The sequence below is a fragment of the Nerophis ophidion genome, linkage group LG02 (assembly GCF_033978795.1).
Source record: "Nerophis ophidion isolate RoL-2023_Sa linkage group LG02, RoL_Noph_v1.0, whole genome shotgun sequence".
Classification (NCBI taxonomy): domain Eukaryota; kingdom Metazoa; phylum Chordata; class Actinopteri; order Syngnathiformes; family Syngnathidae; genus Nerophis; species Nerophis ophidion.
This window is the reverse complement of record NC_084612.1, coordinates 87,673,163-87,693,272: the sequence shown is the minus strand read 5'-3', so window position 1 is coordinate 87,693,272 and position 20,110 is coordinate 87,673,163. Positions and strand designations below refer to the sequence as shown.

At 39.8% G+C, this 20,110-nt stretch overlaps 2 protein-coding genes across 2 annotated transcripts in view; both read right to left on the bottom strand.

Moving 5' to 3' along the window:
* LOC133548221 (AP-2 complex subunit alpha-2-like) overlaps positions 1–8,235 on the bottom strand; it is a 44,705-nt gene extending 36,470 nt beyond the window's left edge. Inside the window, exons 1-2 of the mRNA XM_061893536.1 lie at positions 7,988–8,235; positions 3,433–3,501 (exon numbers count right to left, since the gene is read on the bottom strand). Of these exons, the coding sequence (XP_061749520.1) occupies positions 3,433–3,501; positions 7,988–8,054 (136 nt within the window). The 5' untranslated portion in view covers positions 8,055–8,235. The remainder of the gene's footprint in view (positions 1–3,432; positions 3,502–7,987) is intronic.
* LOC133548078 (CD48 antigen-like) overlaps positions 1–20,110 on the bottom strand; it is a 183,213-nt gene that overhangs the window by 112,632 nt on the left and 50,471 nt on the right. The window lies entirely within an intron of this gene.

Below are 20,110 nucleotides of genomic sequence, written 5' to 3'. Positions count from 1 at the left end.
TTGGAAGAGGACTAGAAATGTTGTCTCTCTCAGTTTGTGGAGCATTTGCTTAAAGTACCAGTAGAGTAGAAAAACAAGTTGACTTTATATGTTTAATTAGGGCTTGGCGATATGGCCTTTTTTTAATATCTCGATATTTTTAGGCCATATCACGATGCACGATATATATCTCGATATTTTGCCTTAGCCTTGAATGAACATTTGATGCATATAATCACAGCAGTATGAGGATTCTATGTGTCTACATTAAAACATTCTTGTGCACACTGCATGAATATATGCTCATTTTAAACATTCATGCAGAGAGGGAAATTACAACTAAATCAATTGACTAAAACTGTATTTATTAAACAGTTATTAAGCAGTGGCACAAACACTCATGTAATTTCAAAACAGAAAGTGCAAGATTGTCAGAGACATTTTAAAACGAGCTATTAGTGCACTTTTGTGCATGATGTCACTAAGATGACGTATCAAAACAACACTAAATTAAAGTGCACTTTTTGTACATAATGCCACTACAATAGTTTAAAACAAATAAAGTGCACTTTTGTGCATGATGTCACACGATATTTCAATAACTGTCAAATAAAAATGAGGTGCATAATAGGAAATTAAATGGTGTATGTCCTTCGCTATGTGGTAGGTTACTGCGGACATTATCTCCTTTTGTTGTTGACTATTTTATTCATACGGTGTTGATCTGGAAATGTTTGCCTCGGCATTTTGATGGTGTGGGCGTGTGGCACCGAATGAGATGTTGACATGGGGAGTAAGCACTCTTCCTTCTCTAGCAGGTGACTTTTCAAATGATGCTACATATTAGCAGTAAAGCTACTTTTTGTAGCAATGCTTGTGCCCCACACTTGACAAATTATGGTTGTCTGTTCGACAATATTCCCACTTGAAGCAAAACCATCCGCCAGACGATGGACCCCCTGCTGTTTTTCTTGGGAATGAATTCTTCCTTCATTTTTTACCAGATTCGCACCTCCTTTCTCTCGTATTACCGCTCGCACCACAGCTAACGTTACCCATGCTGCTACCTCTCTGCTCCGCGAGGGCGTATACGTATGTGACGTATGTAAGAAGGTGCGCTTGCTGTCTGCGAGAAGGAGGGACAAGAAAGAGTGGGAAGAGCCTGTAGTGTAATGCCAGCAGCTAAAAGCAACTGTGTTAGAACGTATACTAGAATATCACGATATAGTCATTTTTTATATCGCACAGAGACAAACCCCCGATATATCGAGTATATTGATGTATCACCCAGCCCTATGTTTATTTATGTTTCATTGTATCCATTAAACCATATCCAATCATGTTTAAAATCCGCAAAATGTGTGAAAAGGGCTTACAAACACCACAAAATGCCACAATTTCAGACGGCCATTTTGAATATTCTGCTCCGAACGTCTTTGATAATTTCCATAAATTGGGGTCACAATGGGAACGCTTCAGCAGAAAAGTCTTACTGGGAATATGCAAAAAATTACAAAGCGATATGCTGTCTATCATTCACAATCCCTATATATAACATGAACACGTGTTTTTCTTTTTTATGCATTCTAAGTCATAAATAAAACATTTTTAAAAGTCCACTAACAATGGAATCAAGAGGGATCCCCTTTGTGCCCACAAAACCCTTTAAATAACCTTTCAAAATCCGCCAACAATTGTCTATATACATCTCGTGACCGAAATATTAACCAAAATTAGTGATGTTGTTATTATAAGTGCAAACGCGGACCATCTATTTTTAGCGGTGCATTGAAAACAGACAGCGAAGTAGGCATCAGCTGCTTTTAAGTGAGTCTGCCGGTGTTCTGCTGCTCCCGCATCATTGCGTCTCGGCTCATCAAAGTTATTTTAGATTATAAACCATGCCGCTCATCTGGATAATAGGAGGATTTAGCCATTGACGGAGATAGATATCTACATATATCCATATTTAAGAGTTATTTCTTTTCTATAGTCATATTTGAAATAGCTAGTGTTCCATCTTGTACTCTTTTTATCTTTTTTTTATCTCATGACCGATGGTACACTGTGGACTACCTTGAGTTTGGAATGCAGGAGTAGCAATACTTCTTCTTCATATGTCTTCCTGACTCCAGCTGAGGAAAACAATAGATGTGTATTCGCTCTGAAGGGTGGGGGCTATTGGCATATTGAAAAATACAACACTTCCGTAGTGTTTTCAGATCAACGAGGCAACGCAAATTGAATGTGTTGTTTTTTAGGTTGGTCTCTCCAAAGCTTTGGAATAAATTACAAAATACCCATTCTGTTCTGGGTTATCATTTAAATCGGATTATGTGTCATCAAAAGAATTTGGGATTGACCAGCAACTTAAATTCCCTCGGAAGAACATCTGGTCCAAACGCAACACCATGTATCTAGAAGTTGTTCATCTGTGACATTCAATTCATACCTGGTGAGGAGACAAAGACACACAAACGAAGACAGTGTCTGCAGGGAGAGACATTTTTTTTAACCCTTCGTGTGAATTATGATTAGTTCTTCATCAAAATGGGAATATATGGACGTCCTATCAGTCGTCATGGCAGCGAGAGCAGACATTGTGCAGTAAGCTATTGTTTAATTATGTTTGTATTTCTTGTATAGCACATAGCAATACTGCTACATGATGCTTAGTTTTTCACTAAAGCTGGATCTGTTTAACACACAGCTTCAAAAAACGTGTAGCTCACCCTCCTTATATCCCGGATCAAAAATATAAGTTTTCTGGAACATCGATCGTTGTTGGATCCCAAAGTCTGCACAATATGTATTGTTGTTTGGGGGGGAAGTATCTCTGAAGTATTTCTGCTCATTCGTCCACTTTTTATTTCCACGACCGTCGGTTTTTGCCAAATATTTATAATTATCACGTTTGTCGCTTTTCCTGACGTATGAGTCGGATGAATGCGATCCAATCTTCCGGACTGCGGTTGAACTGGATACACATCAGACTTACATCCACTTACGAAAGTGGTTAAAGTCGGATTTGACAACAAAATTCATTGTTCACATTGACATGGGAAAAAAAAAAATTCTACACAGGTTCCATATGGGCCTTTTATTTCGGAAGTGACATAAAAGTTCCATTCGCCCCTGAACAAAATATAATTCCCAATAAGGGAGAATGTGTGCGACTTGGTTATGACGGGGTGTTGTTGAAAAATAAATATAACTGTTGCTTGTCTACAGTGTGCTGTGAGGGAGGACAGGAAATGAAAGGAAAAAGATTGATGGGCACCACGGTCAGATGAGGCAACTTCATTCAGCAGCGGACTAATTTTAGACGGCGCAAGTGGCAGTGCAAACGTCAAGAAGACAGAGAAACATTCAGTGGCTAACTGTGACAGTCTTGACCCTGCTCAAAAGGGTGACTATATATAAAGTGAGCTCGGGTGGTCATCATAGAAGTACCTTTGAACTTGGACCGAATGTTGGCCAGTTCCTTGTTGATCCTCTTAATTTCTGCCTCTTTACTTTTGCCTGCAAAACAAAAAGTATGTGTTTCACTCAGCATATAAGAATTGGAGCAGACGACTGACAATAAAGGTGTCAGGTTCAAACACTGATGACATCTATTAAACAAGACAAGAAGCAAGGAAATAAACAGACAGAATTCAATTTAGCTCAATGAGGAGAAACACGTAGACACTGTACCCTTGTACAGTGGCTCAACACGCTCTGGCAAAAGATTGTACGCTTCCTCTTTTATTTGAACTTTCCCTGATTACATGGGAACAGCTGTTTCTAAGGGAGGGGGTCGTAAACAGCAATCGCCTTTGGTTATAGAACAGTTCAAAGAAAATGTCATAAAAGAGTTCAACAAAAAGGTCGTAAAACAGTTCAAACAAAAGCTGCCTGGAACTTGGGCAGATCCTGCTTTCTCTCCGCTTTGTAGTTCTCGGGTCAAAACTAAATCTTTCTGTGGATTACAATACATGAAAGAAACAGAACACCTTCATGTTGCTTCCCATCCTACACAGTGGAGTTTTACAAGCCTTCTTTTTGGTAGGTTCAAAGACAGCTTTTGTCTTCTCACCGGGAACTCGTGGCAACACAAAGTTTTGTGATAACTTAGATACAATTATACGGACAAAAGTTATCTTAAAAGTCATCAAACCAGTAAAATACATGTGTTTAAAGATGATATTCGCTACAAACATTTTTTTGGAGCTGTTTAGCCCAAATAAAATAGATCAAAATTAATTAAGCAACCAAATTCAAGGTTTTTTTTTTATTTTATTATTGTTTTTAATGGTAGGAAATGCAAATTCATTATGGAAATGGTAAAAGGGTAGGATTGAATAAGCTCTGGTTATTCCTCTTCTTTTTCAGATATGTTGGATTTTCAATTGTAGCCATGTGTCTTTATGTAACATGTTAAACGGTATGCGTTGTTAAGTGGGCTCATTTTAGCCATCACCATCTTGTTGTTTTTCCACAATTATGTTTTCATTCTTGGATGAGAGAACAGCGCTGAAGGGCAAGACATGTTGCCATAGTAACAGGCTGTCAATCGGCCATAAAACATCTTGCATAAACTCATCAAGAAAATGGTTAGCAACCTCATAAAAAGAAGAGGAACATTTCTGGCCTGACTGTAATGTGATAAACAAATACTATAATCCACAACATCACTTTTCTATATCAGTGGACCTTGAAAGCTGAGGGTATGAATTATATTTTCCAGAATACATAAAATTATATATGCTTTATTGTGGTTGTGTTTTAGCGTTGACACCACCTCACTCATTTTTAAATGTTAAAACGTGACTTGTGATAGGTTTATGAACCTTTTTTTTTCTAGTCCCTTACTGACCGTTTCTTCAGGATGAGCCGTTTTGTGGGCGGTCTTCCCTCCACCATCTTTGTTGTAGTTTTTAGCGCTTCCATAGCGAGTCTACTGACAGATATAAGTTCGAACTATACGCTGCTTTGTATTACAAACGGCAACTGTGGAGGATGCATGTGCGTGTACGAGCCAGTCTGCCCCACAACTAAAGGAAGGAGAAAAAGAAGAAACTTATTGACAGCGCGGAAACAATATTTTATTTGGTATAAACAATTTTATACCAAATATGGAGATATAGCTCGTTTTGAGGAAGTATGAAGGTAGGCAAGATTTTATTTTATTTATTTATTTTTAATATCTCTCTCATGCTTCAATGGTTTCATTTAAAATTTTCCCGACTTATGCAGATTCCAAATACACAGAAACAGATACCAGTAGGTAAGAAAGGTTAGTTTTGCATGCTGCAATAGGGTTCCTTTAAAGGCCTACTGAAATGACATTTTCTTATTCAAACGGGGATAGCAGGTCCATTCCATGTGTCATACTTGATCATTTCGCGATATTGCCATATTTTTGCTGAAAGGATTTAGTAGAGAACATCCACGATAAAGTTCGCAACTTTTGGTCGCTAAGAGAAAAGCCCTGCCTTTACCAGAAGTCTCAGACGATGACGTCATCCGTTGATGGCTCCTCACATCCTCACATCGTTTTTAATGGGAGCCTCCAACACAAACAGCTGTTCGGACCGAGAAAACGACAATTTCCCCATTAATTTGAGCGAGGATGAAAGATTCGTGTTTGAGGATATTGATAGCGACGGACTATAAAAAAAAAATAAAAAAATAAAAAAGTTACCACAAAAAAAACGCGATTGCATTGGGACGGATTCAGATGTTTTTAGACACATTTACTAGGATAATTCTGGGAAATCCCTTATCTTTCTATTGTGTTGCTAGTGTTTTAGTGAGTTTAACAGTACCTGATATTCGGAGGTCTGTCTCTGATTTGTAATGTTCTTTCTTGAACTATTTGGAAAAAAAGATATAAAGATAACTAAAAACTTGTTTATGTATAATTGAATAACTTGTTTATTTTTAAAGATTTCTACACAGAAGTAATCATCAACTTAAAGTGCCCTCTTTGGGGATTGTATTAGAGATCCATCTGGATTCATGAACTTAATTCTATACATTTCTTTACAAAAAAATTAATCAATATTTATGGAACATGTCCACAAAAAAAATCTAGCTGTCGACTCAACACTGAATATTGCATTGTTGCATTTGTTTTCACAGTTTATGAACTTACATTCATATTTTGTTGAAGTATTATTCAATAAATATATTTATGAAGGATTTTTGAATTGTTGCTATTTTTAGAATATTTATAAAAAAATCTCACGTACCCCTTGGCATACCTTCAAGTACCCCCAGGGGTACGCGTACCCCCATTTGAGAACCACTGCAGTAGGCCTTTAAAGGGGAACATTATCACCAAACCTATGCAAGCGTCAATATATACCTTGATGTTGCAGAAAAAAGACCATGTATTTTTATAACCGATTTCCGAACTTTAAATGGGTAAATTTTGGCAAATTAAACGCCTTTCTGTTTATCAGTCTTTTAGCGATGACGTCAGAACGTGACTTCACCGAGGTAACACACCCGCCATATTAATTTTCACATTACAAACACAGGGTCTCAGCTCTGTTATTTTCCGTTTTCTCGACTATTTTTTGGAACCTTGGAGACATCATGCCTCGCCGGTGTGTTGTTGGAGGGTGTAACAACACTAACAGGGAGGGATTCAAGTTGCACCACTGGCAAGAAATCTGCCGCCAGAACCCCATTGAATGTACCAAAGTGTCTTCACATTTGACCGGCGATGCTGAGACAGACATGGCACAGAGATGTATGGATAACCTGCAGATACATTTGCAACGATTAAGTGAAGTGAAGTATATTTATATAGCGCTTTTTCTCTAGTCACTCAAAGCGCTTTACATAGTGAAACCCAATATCTAAGTTACATTCAAAGTCAACGAAATCACAAAGGTGAGTTTTGTTGATGTTGTTGACTTATGTGCTAATCAGACATATTTGGTCACGGCATGACTGCCAGCTAATCGATGCTAACATGCTATGCTAGTCGATGCTAACATGCTATTTATTCTAGCTGTATGTACATTTGAAACTAGATACCCACATTTAATGCGAAACAAACACTTACCAATCAACGGATTTAAGATGCTCCAGTGTCACAAGATGCGAAAGTCCTGATCGTTTGGTCCGCACATTTTACCGGCGATGCTAATAAGGCAGCCATGCTATGGGCCACTTCATTAGGTACACCAACGCTATGGCCGAATAGCATCAATAGCTATTCGCTCAATAGCTTCAATTTATTCTTCAATTTCTTTTTCGCTATCTGCCTCCACACTCCGACCATATGTTTCAATACATGCGTAATCTGTTGAATCGCTTAAGCCGCTGAAATCTGAGTCTGAATCCGAGCTAATGTCGCTATATCTTGCTGTGGTAACCGCCATGTTGTTTGTATTGGCAGCCCTGTATGACGTCACAGTGAAATGGATAGTGGTTTCGAAGATAGCGAAAATAAGGCACGTTAAAGCTTTATTTAGGGATATTACGGGACCGGTAAAATTTTGAAAAAAACTTCAAAAAATACAACAAGCCACTGGGAACTGATTTTTATGGTTTTTAACCCTTTTGAAATTGTGATAATATTCCCCTTTAGATAAGAAAATCTAATTTCAGTAGGCCTTTAACATTGCAAAATTTTTTGTTACATTTTACCTGTTGCTCTTTTTTTTTGCATTTTTTGTTATGTTTTGTTTTCAATAGTATTTTAGAATGTGCCGCTGAGAGTTTTAAAAAAAAATAGCTAAAAGAGTCACTTTTGTGTCTAAGACGTGTCGTCGGGTCACGCCCTTTGTCGTGACGTCATCAACTTCAAGCTAGCTGCTAATTAGCTTGTGGTGGCTAATGCTAGCTGTCAAAGTCTGCTATTTAAGAAGGAATAAGTTGCAAGTCATGGCGACAGAAAGAGCGGGAAACAACCCGCGTGAATTGGCGATGTCCCAGAACCCCACGTCGCGGACGTAAAGAGGCCATGAAAGTGTAAGTTGTGTGTAAAAGGACTAAACTTATATCTTACAGTTCCTGATGTCGGAGATGAACACGGCCAGGCCGCGCATTCCGTCCCCTTTCGACACCGCGGGCATGTTGTCGTCTTCCCGCTGAAGTCACGCTCTGGCTGCCTGTCCACAAACGCCTCGGCTGGGCACCAGGCGCCTCTTTCAGCCTTGTTTGGCCGGCCAGCTAGCAAGGCTGAACGGGGTGTGAGTGGCCACAAGGACCGCGACAGGAAGGAACTAGACGGGCCGCGTTCCGTGTCGGAGGCAACACTGCACCCTACACTATGGCCGCGTTCCATTTCTCTTCCTTAAAAGCCGCCTTGACTCAGTTGAGTTGAGTTTGAGTTTACAATTTCCAGTTCCTCTATTCAACATGTTCGAAAAGGAGTAGGAAGAATCAGAGCTTATTTAATCCTAGCCCTTTTCCTCCTTTTTTTTTTTTTGATTGATTGATACTTTTATTAGTAGATTGCACAGTACAGTAAATATTCCGTACAATTGACCACTAAATGGTAACACCCCAATAAGTTTTTCAACTTGTTTAAGTCGGGGTCCACACGTTAATCAATTCATGGTACAAATATATACTATCAACATAATACAGTCATCACACAAGTTAATCATCATAGTATGTACATTGAATTATTTACATTATTTACAATCCGGGGGGTGGGATGAGGAGCTTTGGTTGATATCAGAACTTCAGTCATCAACAATTGCATCAACAGAGAAATGTGGACATTGAAACAGTGTAGGTCTTACAGTAGGATATGTACAGCCAGCAGAGAACATAGTGAGTTCAGATAGCATAAGAACACGTATATACATTAGAAGTACATTTGAGTTGTTTATAATCCGGAGAGATGAGATGTGAATGGAGGAGGGTATTAGTAAAGTGTTGACGTTGCCTGGAGGTGTTGTTTTAGAGCGGTTTTGAAGGAATATAGAGATGCACTTACTTTTATACCTGTTGGGAGTGCATTCCACATTGATGTGGCATAGAAAGAGAATGAGTTAAGACCTTTGTTAGATCGAAATCTGGGTTTAACGTGGTTTGTGGAGCTCCCCCTGGTGTTGTGGTTATGGCGGTCATTTACGTTAAGGAAGTAGTTTGACATGTACTTCGGTATCAAGGAGGTGTAGCGGATTTTATAGACTAGGCTCAGTGCAAGTTGTTTTACTCTGTCCTCCACCCTGAGCCAGCCCACTTTGGAGAAGTGGGTTGGATTGAGGTGTGATCTGGGGTGGAGGTCTAAAAGTAACCGGATTAGCTTATTCTGGGATGTTTGGAGTCTAGATTTGAGGGTTTTGGAGGTGCTGGGGTACCAGGAGGTGCAAGCGTTTTTAATGTTTATTTATAAATTTCAACAATTACAAACAGTAAATCAAACAACAATATGAAACATTAGGAAAACAGTAAAAAAAAAACAGCACCAGGGGTTTGTAAATTCAAAATAACAAAAATAGAATACAAACAAATATATATATATATATATATATATATATATATATATATATATATATATATATATATATATATATATATATATATATAATAAACAAAGTGCAAAGCCATAGGCTCATTCAGGTTCATTAAATAACCTAAATTTGGAACACAGCATCATCGTTTTCACAGCTTTTTTTGTTGTTAAGAGGTAGAGAGCGTTTTAATGTAAAGTTCAAAGTCTTTTTTTAAAAGGCACAAAAGATAGGACGGGTATTAAGAAACTTACATTTATGAATTTAAAACTTAGCCAATAGAATAATGAGGTTGCAAAGGTAGAATTCCTTTTCAAATTTTTGTTCATACGGTGTAAAACCAAAAATGACATCTTTAAAACAATCCAATCCAATCCAATCCACTTTATTTATACAGCACATTTAAACAACAATAACGTTTCCAAAGTGCTGCACAGCCATGTTAAAAACAATTATTAAAAAAAATAAATAAATAAATAAAATAAAATTTAAAAAAAGTATATATATATATATATATATATATATATATATATATATATATATATATATATATATATATATTATGCTCCACCAATGACTGAATAAAAACAGAAAATAAATAAATATAAAACCAATAAAAACAATATAAAAACAAATATGATTAAAAACTATTTTAAAGGGTAAAATCAATTAAAACAGTAAAATAGAAATCAAAGTGTATAAAAAACACAGAGGACAACAGAGGACAGAGGACCACACAACTCACGTAGTGTTAAAAGCCAAAGAATAAAAGTGGGTCTTAAGACGAGACTTAAAACACTCCACTGTGGAAGCAGTTTGAACATGGAGGGGCAGAGTGTTCCAGAGCTTAGGGCCGACCACAGAGAAGGTCCTGTCTCCCCTGGTCTTAAGTCTGGTCTTGGGCACCACGAGCTGAAACTGGCTCTCGGACCTCTGAGCGCGCGCAGGAATGTAAATTTGGATGAGGTCCGAGATATACTGAGGTGCCAGTCCATGTAAAGATTTAAAAACAAACAGCAATGTTTTAAAATCAATTCTAAAATGAACAGGGAGCCAGTGCAAACTCTGAAGAATTGGGGTTATATGCTGGCGTTTCCTGGCCCCTGTTAAAAGTCCTGCTGCCGCGTTCTGGACTAACTCGACTACTACTGTAACGTATTATTTTCGGGTCTCCCCATGTCTAGCATTAAAAGATTACAGTTGGTACAAAATGCGGCTGCTAGACTTTTGACAAGAACAAGAAAGTTTGATCACATTACACCTGTACTGGCTCACCTGCACTGGCTTCCTGTGCACTTAAGATGTGACTTTTAGGTTTTACTACTTACGTATAAAATACTACACGGTCTAGCTCCATCTTATCTTGCCGATTGTATTGTACCATATGTCCCGGCAAGAAATCTGCGTTCAAAGGACTCCGGCTTATTAGTGATTCCCAAAGCCCAAAAAAAGTCTGCGGGCTATAGAGCATTCTCCGTTCGGGCTCCAGTACTCTGGAATGCCCTCCCGGTAACAGTTCGCGATGCCACCTCAGTAGAAGCATTTAAGTCTCACCTTAAAACTCATTTGTATACTCTAGCCTTTAAATAGACTCCCTTTTTAGACCAGTTGATCTGCCGTTTCTTTTCTTTTTCTTCTATGTCCCACTCTCCCGTGTGGAGGGGGTCCGGTCCGATCCGGTGGCCATGTACTGCTCGCCTGTGTATCGGCTGGGGACATCTCTGCGCTGCTGGTCCGCCTCCGCTTGGGATGGTTTCCTGCTGGCTCCGCTGTGAACGGGACTCTCGCTGCTGTGTCTTGGATCCTCTTTGGACTGGACTCTCGCGACTGTGTTGTATCCATTGTGGATTGAACTTTCACAGTATCATGTTAGACCCGCTCGACATCCATTGCTTTCCTCCTCTCTAAGGTTCTCATAGTCATCATTGTCACCGACGTCCCACTGGGTGTGAGTTTTCCTTGCCCTTATGTGGGCCTACCGAGGATGTCGTGGTGGTCTGTGCAGCCCTTTGAGACACTAGTGATTTAGGGCTATATAAGTAAACATTGATTGATTGATTGATTGAACTGCAACCGGGAGAGAGCTTTTTGGCTAATGCCAGCATAAAGTGCATTGCAGTAGTCCAGGCGACTTGAAATAAAAGCATGCACGACTTGTTCAAAAAGGTTAAAAGATAAAAACGGTTTAACCTTTACTAAAAGACGAAGGTGATAAAAACACGATTTTAAAACGCCATTGACTTGTTTGTCTAGTTTAAAATCGCTGTCTATAGTGACGCCAAGGCTGGTGACTTTGGGACGCACATCATTTTGCAATGGTTCCAAGTCAGTGAGGGCCGGACAAAAAACTAAAATTTCCGTTTTCCCCTCATTCATTATTAAAAAATTCTGGGCTAACCAAGCCTTGACGTGGCATAGACAGTTAAGAAGGGGTGTCAGAGGGCCGTGGCTTTTTGAAATCGGCATATAAATTTGGCAGTCATCTGCATAAAAGTGATAAAACACTCCATGTTTCTTAAAAATATCTCCAAGAGGGAGGAGATAAAGGGCGAACAGGATGGGGCCTAAAATAGATCCCTGGGGGACACCACAGTAAAGCGGGGCAGAAGAGGAGGTGGCGTCCCCCAACCTGACAAAGAAGGACCTCTCAGAGAGGTAAGCTCTGAACCACCTGACACCCACACAGTCTCTCAGGCGGTCTAAAAGCACAAATTTGTCATGAATATTGTTCAGGATGAAGCGACAGATGCCCTGCCATAGTGATCGAGTGTTTTCACAAGTCCAAAACAAGTGGTTAACAGTCTCTGGATGCATGTTACAAAAGGTGCAGGTAACATCAATGTCCAATTGTATCCAACCATTACAGTCTTTGCAGGGTAATAACGATAAATGATTTTAAATGATATCTCTTATACTTTGTTGGTAAGTAAATACCTGTTAGGAAGGGACCACGTTTTGATCCAACAGATGTCATTTACAACATTATTCCAAAAGGCAATTATATAGGAGACGGACACACAATCATTTTGGAATAAGCTGCGGATTTTTCTGTTATTTTTCTGATCAAAGCAAAGTTTCCCCACAGGAGTGTGAAGTGGATCATTCACAATTTTTACAGCAGAAAGAGGAGGTGTGTAAGTCCTGTACAACATAATAACACCTGTTGGAATGGCATCAAATACAATGGCAAATTTTTTAGCCCTTTTCCTTTACATAGCAGTTGCTCAAACTTTTTGTTCACTTCCTGTTTTCAATTTATTCACAATATACTCCCTAAGTCAGGGGTGTCCAAACTTTTTCCACAGAGGGCAGCACACGGAAAAATTTAAGCATGCGGGGGGCATTTGGATATTCTTCATTTTCAAACCATAACAAAATATATGGATTTTTTTTTTATCCTTAGGGCTCCTGTGGAGCATAGAGGGTCTCAGTCACTAAAATGTCAAAAATAAGTCAAATTATTATTATTGTTTTTTATTTCATTCTTACGGGAAATTTCTATATCAACTTGAGGTTAATATAAAGTAAAATAAATAAGGTTTTATGCCTTTTCTGTCAAAGACAACTTTGTTTTTTTTATCGTAAAACTGAAATATGCAGTATTTAGATAGATAGATAGTACTTTATTGATTCCTTCAGGAGAGTTCCTTTATTTCAATCATTCAACCAATGTTCATTTATATAGCCCTAAATCACTAGTGTCTCAAAGGGCTGCACAAACCACAACACAAACCACTAAGACATCCTCGGTAGGCCCACATAAGGGCAAGGAAAACTCACACCCAGTGGGACGTCGGTGACAATGAGGACTATGAGAACCTTGGAAAGGACCACATATGTGGGTCCGGTCCGATCCGGTGGCCATGTACTGCTTGCCTGTGTATCGGCTGGGGACATCTCTGCGCTGCTGATCCGCCTCCGCTTGGGATGGTTTCCTGCTGGCTCCGCTGTGAACGGGACTCTCGCTGCAGTGTTGGATCCGCTTTGGACTGGACTCTCGCGACTGTGTTGGATCCATTATGGATTGAACTTTCACAGTATCATGTTAGACCCACTCGACATCCATTGCTTTCCTCCTCTCCAAATTGTTAGTGGTTATAAAATAATACATTTGTTGTATAAAATAAAGTGCAGCTTGTTTAGCGGTAGTGTAATGTTTTTTTTACTTGAAATAGAAAATGCTATTCTATAGAAAGCGACTTTTTTGTGTTGGAATCGCGTTAAAAGTCTTAAAATAAATGCGAAACCCCCCTCTCGCTAGCTTGAAATTTCAAAGGCAAGTTTGAACTGAATCATACTGGTGCTTTGTTTGATTTCTTTGGTTAATCTGTTCCATCTTTTAGATAGATAGATAGAGAGATAGTACTTTATTGATTCCTTCAGGAGAGTTCCTTTAGGAAAATTGAAATTCCAGCAGCAGTGTACAGAGTTGAGATCAATTTAAATAAAAGTAAAAAGTAAATAATGGGGGTTTAAATGGAAAAAAAATAGAGAAATATTACAATAAGAATAAAAACTAAAAAGCAACAATGGGAATAACAATATAACAGTAAAATAAGTATATAACAAGACAATGTAGGCAGTAGTGACCATGTTATGACCATGTTAGCTTTGTTTTGAAAACTGAAGCCGTTTTCTGGGCGGGCTTCACCAGTTTGTTATTCATTTTCAGACAAAAAAACTTTTTTAGAGAATTAATTAAAATTCAAAAAATAAGTGCAGAATGAAATGTAACTTTTTAAAATGTTATTTATTATACCAGCCATAAGCCTATCCAGTAGTATTCCTACAAAGGACCAGCTAAAGGTGCAGCTTGTAGAGATGTGACGTCTGCGAAGGAATCCATTCTTTTTAACAGCTTTTTCAAATGACCAATGAGAACCGATTTCTCATTGTCAGCCGTTTGTTTGGGAGATGTTTTTTATGCACATGCACCCGACTTGCAACTGGTCTAAACATGGGTCAGAATTAAAGGAAACTTAGCAGAATTAGAATTACCTTTTATATGTATATATGTATATGTATATGTATATGTATATGTATATGGATGTACCTTTTCTCCTCCACATATATTGCTGGGTATTGTGGCCAGACAGCTCAATTTTTGTTTCATCTGACATCAAATGGACAAAGAAAGACCTTCTGGAGGAATGTTCTGTGGTCAGATGAAACAAAAATTGAGCTGTTTGGCCACAATACCCAGCAATATGTTTGGAGGACAAAAGGTGAGGCCTTTAATCCCAGGCACATATTCCGGGGGCTTCCATGCCCCCTGGTAGGGTCTCCCAAAAACAAACAGGTCCTAGGTGAGAGATCAGACAAAGAGAAGCTCAAAGACTTCCATGGAATTACAAAACACGAGACTCCGATTTCCCTTGATCGGACGCTGGTCAATGGGGCCCACCACTGGAACCAGGCCCGGAGTTGGGTCGGGTCTGTCCCCATGGGGCCCGGCTGGGCACAGCCCGAAGAGGCAACGTAGGCCCCCACCTCCAATGGGCTCACAACTCCTGGGAGGGGGCCATAGAGGTTGGGTGCGTCGTGAGCTGGGCGGCAGCCGAAGGCAGGGCACTCCGCGGTCTGATCTTCGGCTACATAAACTAACTCTTGGGACATGGAACGTCATAAATATATATATATATACATATATATATATGTATATATATATACATCCATTTCCTACTGCTTATTCTCAGCTACAATTGGGTGGAAGGCGTGTACACCCTGGACAAGTCTCATATATATATATATATATATATATATATATATCCATCCATCCATTTTCTACCGCTTATTCCCTTATATATATATATTTCCTACCGCTTATTCTCAGCTACAATTGGGTGGAAGGCGTGTACACCCTGGACAAGTCTCATATATATATATATATATATATATATATATATATATATATATATATATATATATATATATTGTCACAGTCGGTCTGTCTGTTTTTCTCTGTGTGTCTTTGGGAGAGTGGGCGTGTTTTGGGCGTAGGCTTGGCTCCAGCTCTCAGCCTGACACAGCTGATCCCAGCACCCTAATCACTCACCTGCCTGCCATCAACTCATCACCTGCAGCCTACAAATGTTTGGACTCCACTTGGCGCGATTGCCATTTTCTACCGCTTATTCCCTTATATATATATATAATGCATTTTTAGACAATATCAATCAATCAATCAATGTTTACTTATATAGCCCTAAATCACTAGTGTCTCAAAGGGCTGCACAAACCACTACGACATCCTCGGTAGGCCCACATAAGGGCAAGGAAAACTCACACCCAGTGGGACGTCGGTGACAATGATGACTATGAGAACATGATACTGTGAAAGATCAATCCATAATGGATCCAACACAGTCGCGAGAGTCCAGTCCAGAGCGGATCCAACACAGCAGCGAGAGTCCCGTTCACAGCGGAGCCAGCAGGAAACCATCCCAAGAGGAGGCTGATCAGCAGCGCAGAGATGTCCCCAGCCGATACACAGGCGAGCAGTACATGGCCACCGGATCGGACCGGACTCCCTCCACAAAGGAGAGTGGGACATAGAAGAAAAAGAAAAGAAACGGCAGATCAACTGGTCTAAAAAGGGAGTCTATATGAATATGATTTGCCTGAGTGGCTAGGAGACCCCGAGAGTAACAAGTGGTAGAAAATGGATTAGAAAGGACAGGTTTAAAAAGATAATAAATAATCAATCAATCAATCAATGTTTACTTATATAGCCCTAAATCACTAGTGTCTCAAAGGGCTGCACAAACCACCACGAAATAAATAAATAAAACTTTTTTTATTTTTATTTTTTTTTTAAACTCGGATCTTGGACACTGGCAGGCCGTGTCTGTAGTTTGGGGACCCCTGTTGTATTGTATCATGCATCATCCAGCATGTTGCATAGTAGCATGTATCAGCCAGCATTTTTTCCTGTTTCATGCATTATCCAGCATGTTGCTTGCTACCATCATTACATAACTCAGTATGTTGTACTGCATCGTACATCATCCAGTAAGTTGCATGAAGCACTGAAAATACAATCAAGCATGGTCATATGCTGGCACTCGGACAATTACAGCAACCTAATGTAATCATATGAATGTTGAGCAGATGTTGAGCGTCTCAAGATTGCTCTCCATCAAGCTCCTCCTTTCGTTCCAATCCTGCACAGCATCACTGATGTGCTTCCAGTCTTAGTTTTGCACGCCAGATCAGGCCGTACCATACCTCATTAGAGAAGCGTGGAGACTCCCTGTCTCGTTAGAATCCTCGTAAATAAAAATGTTATGCTATTGTAGTTCTTTGCCTAAATGTTTTTACGGAATAGCAAGGATTTGAAACTGTTGGACGGTGACCTAAAATGGGGCACAAATAAACATTTGAACCAATACGGTACCAGTACCTGGGAATTTTCAGTCCTGCTTGTGTGTTATTAAATAATAATTGTTTTTGTTGATAGAACGTCATTTTTTATTGCGACCTATAAAAAATGAGCTGATTATGACAACTGCTGTCCAGTTATTTCTTGTTTTATTATCACATTCCTGAGTCTCATTTGCAAGTATGACATTGAGTTGTAATTACAGTTGCAAGTCCGAGACGTTCGATGGCACTAGTGTGGAGTTTATGGTGTGTTTTTGTTGCGCCCTAAAACATGTTGATACTGTAAGTGTTGTACTTATTACGCACCAGCTGTTTAATTGTAATGTGCATTTTAGTTATTGTTTTCATTAACACATTACGGTAAAGAATCTGGGTATTATCTTCGACCCAACTCTCTTCTTTGAGGCACACATTAAAAGCGTTACTAAAACGGCCTTCTTTCATCTCCGCAATATCGCTAAAATTCGCTCCATTCTGTCCACTAAAGACGCTGAGATCATTATCCATGCGTTTGTTACGTCTCGCCTCGATTACTGTAACGTATTATTTTCGGGTCTCCCCATGTCTAGCATTAAAAGATTACAGTTGGTACAAAATGCGGCTGCTAGACTTTTGACAAGAACAAGAAAGTTTGATCACATTACGCCTGTACTGGCTCACCTGCACTGGCTTCCTGTGTACTTAAGATGTGACTTTAAGGTTTTACTACTTACGTATAAAATACTACACGGTCTAGCTCCATCCTATCTTGCCGATTGTATTGTACCATATGTCCCGGCAAGAAATCTGCGTTCAAAGGACTCCGGCTTATTAGTGATCCCCAAAGCCCAAAAAAAGTCTGCGGGCTGTAGAGCTTTTTCATTTCGGGCTCCAGTACTCTGGAATGCCCTCCCGGTAACAGTTCGAGATGCTACCTCAGTAGAAGCATTTAAGTCTCACCTTAAAACTCATTTGTATGCTCTAGCCTTTAAATAGACTCCCTTTTCAGACCAGTTGATCTGCCGTTTCTTTTCTTTTTCTTCTATGTCCCACTCTCCTTTGTGGACGGAGTCCGGTCCGATCCGGTGGCCATGTACTGCTCGCCTGTGTATCGGCTGGGGACATCTCTGCGCTGCTGATCAGCCTCCTCTTGGGATGGTTTCCTGCTGGCTCCGCTGTGAACGGGACTCTCGCTGCTGTGTTGGATCCATTATGGATTGATCTTTCACAGTATCATGTTCTCATAGTCATCATTGTCACCGACGTCCCACTGGGTCATTATTGTCACCGATGTCCCACTGGGTGTGAGTTTTCCTTGCCCTTATGTGGGCCTACCGAGGATGTCGTAGTGGTTTGTGCAGCCCTTTGAGACACTAGTGATTTAGGGCTATATAAGTAAACATTGATTGATTGATTGATTTGGAGGTGTTGTAAATGCCATGTAAAATTGCTAGTGGTAGCATGTCAATGGCAAAGTTGATGTAGATTAGCATCAAGCTAGCATATTTTTTTGGAAAAGGAGCCTCACTTTACTTGCATTGGAGATTTTTTTTCCCATTGGTGGTATTGGAAATTGCAACGTTACCTAGAGGTGGTTTGGCTGAGTCCGCTCTCAGTGCTGCTGGAGTGATCGCCGGGCGTGACGTTGCAAGCAACCCATGTGACGTTAGATAGATTTTACGTGATATCGGTGCCCCGGGAGGACTGTCAGGATTCAACCAGTTCCAAAAAGTACTGGATTCTGTCACAAATGGGTTCGAGGTGGCTGCACCTAAACCAAAAAGTGACATATTTATATTGATGTAAGATGTAAGAATGGAAAATTGATCCATTATTTTGTTGGTAAAAAAATAGAAAACAATTCCTGCATTGTTACTGTTTAAAACCCTCCACAAAGTTCCATGGAAATTGGGAATGCCATTTTATCTTAAAGCACACTCCCCAGAACACAATTCAAAGAATATGAATGCATCATATATAGAACATGTTGAAAGGAGAAACAGGAAATTATGATGTATCATGTTGTAATATATATATATATATATATATATATATATATATATATATATATAGATTAGATTAGATAGTACTTTATTTATTCCATCAGGAGAGTTCCTTCAGGAAAATTACAATTTTCAGCACAATCCCATGGGAGAAAAGAATAGAAGACTAAAATAAAATTTAAAAAATCAGTCTTAGCCTGGGCCCTGGAGTGGGGGTGCAGACTGAGGCCAAGGGAAAAAAACAACAACTCATAGCCATAGTACACATCCCTCTTACATGTGTGTAAGAGGGAAACATCAAACATCAAAGAACACAGAGGACATTAAAGACATTAAAGCAGCAGATACAACCAGACACTTCTACATACAGCTATGAATAAAAAGTAAAATAAACATATACACTGTGGTGGCCTCTGTGGTGTTCCACACCATCGTCCGCTGGGGAGGAGGGAGCATGGCCAGAGACAGGAGCAGACCCAACAAAGCAACCCAGACAGCCGACTCCACTCTCGGCCAGTGTCCAGTCCGCATGGATGAGCGAGGATACGTCCAAGGTGACTAAGGTGTCCGACACCTGCTCACCCAGTCAAGACACCGCGAAGCCTCTCCGTCCCAGCGCTCAGTGCTAGCTCCGCAGCCCTGTCCCCCTCATCCGCATCTCCTCCAGACCCTCCAAACAGACTCTGGTGTAGCAGAGACCCAGCAGCTGGTCTCCATGACCAAAAGGCTCCCGGGAGGCAGATCCAGAAGTCCACAAAAAACGCACCACAGAGGTCACAAAAGTGCCACCCCTTGTCACACAGTCCCAAAGGGTCCTGGACCAAAATGCAAAAAAATATAATAACACATGAAAACAAGAGGGAAACACAAAAGGGTGACACAAGAGCACAGAGCTCCTGCCTACAGCAGCCACTACAGCAGCCCCATCTTGAAAAAAAAAATAAAATAAAAAAAATATATATATACATATAAACATACATACATATATATATATACATATATATGTATGTATGTGAGTGTGAATGTTGTCTGTCTATCTGTGTTGGCCTTGCGAGGAGGTGGCGACTTGTCCAGGGTGTACCCCGCCTTCCGCCCGATTGTAGCTGAGATAGGCGCCAGGGGCCCCCGCGACCCCGAAAGGGAATAAGCGGTAGAAAATGGAAAAAATGGAAAAAATATATATATACACATATATACATATAAACATACATACATATATATATATACATATATATGTGTGAATGTGAGTGTGAATGATGTCTGTCTATCTGTGTTGGCCCTGCGAGGAGGTGGCGACTT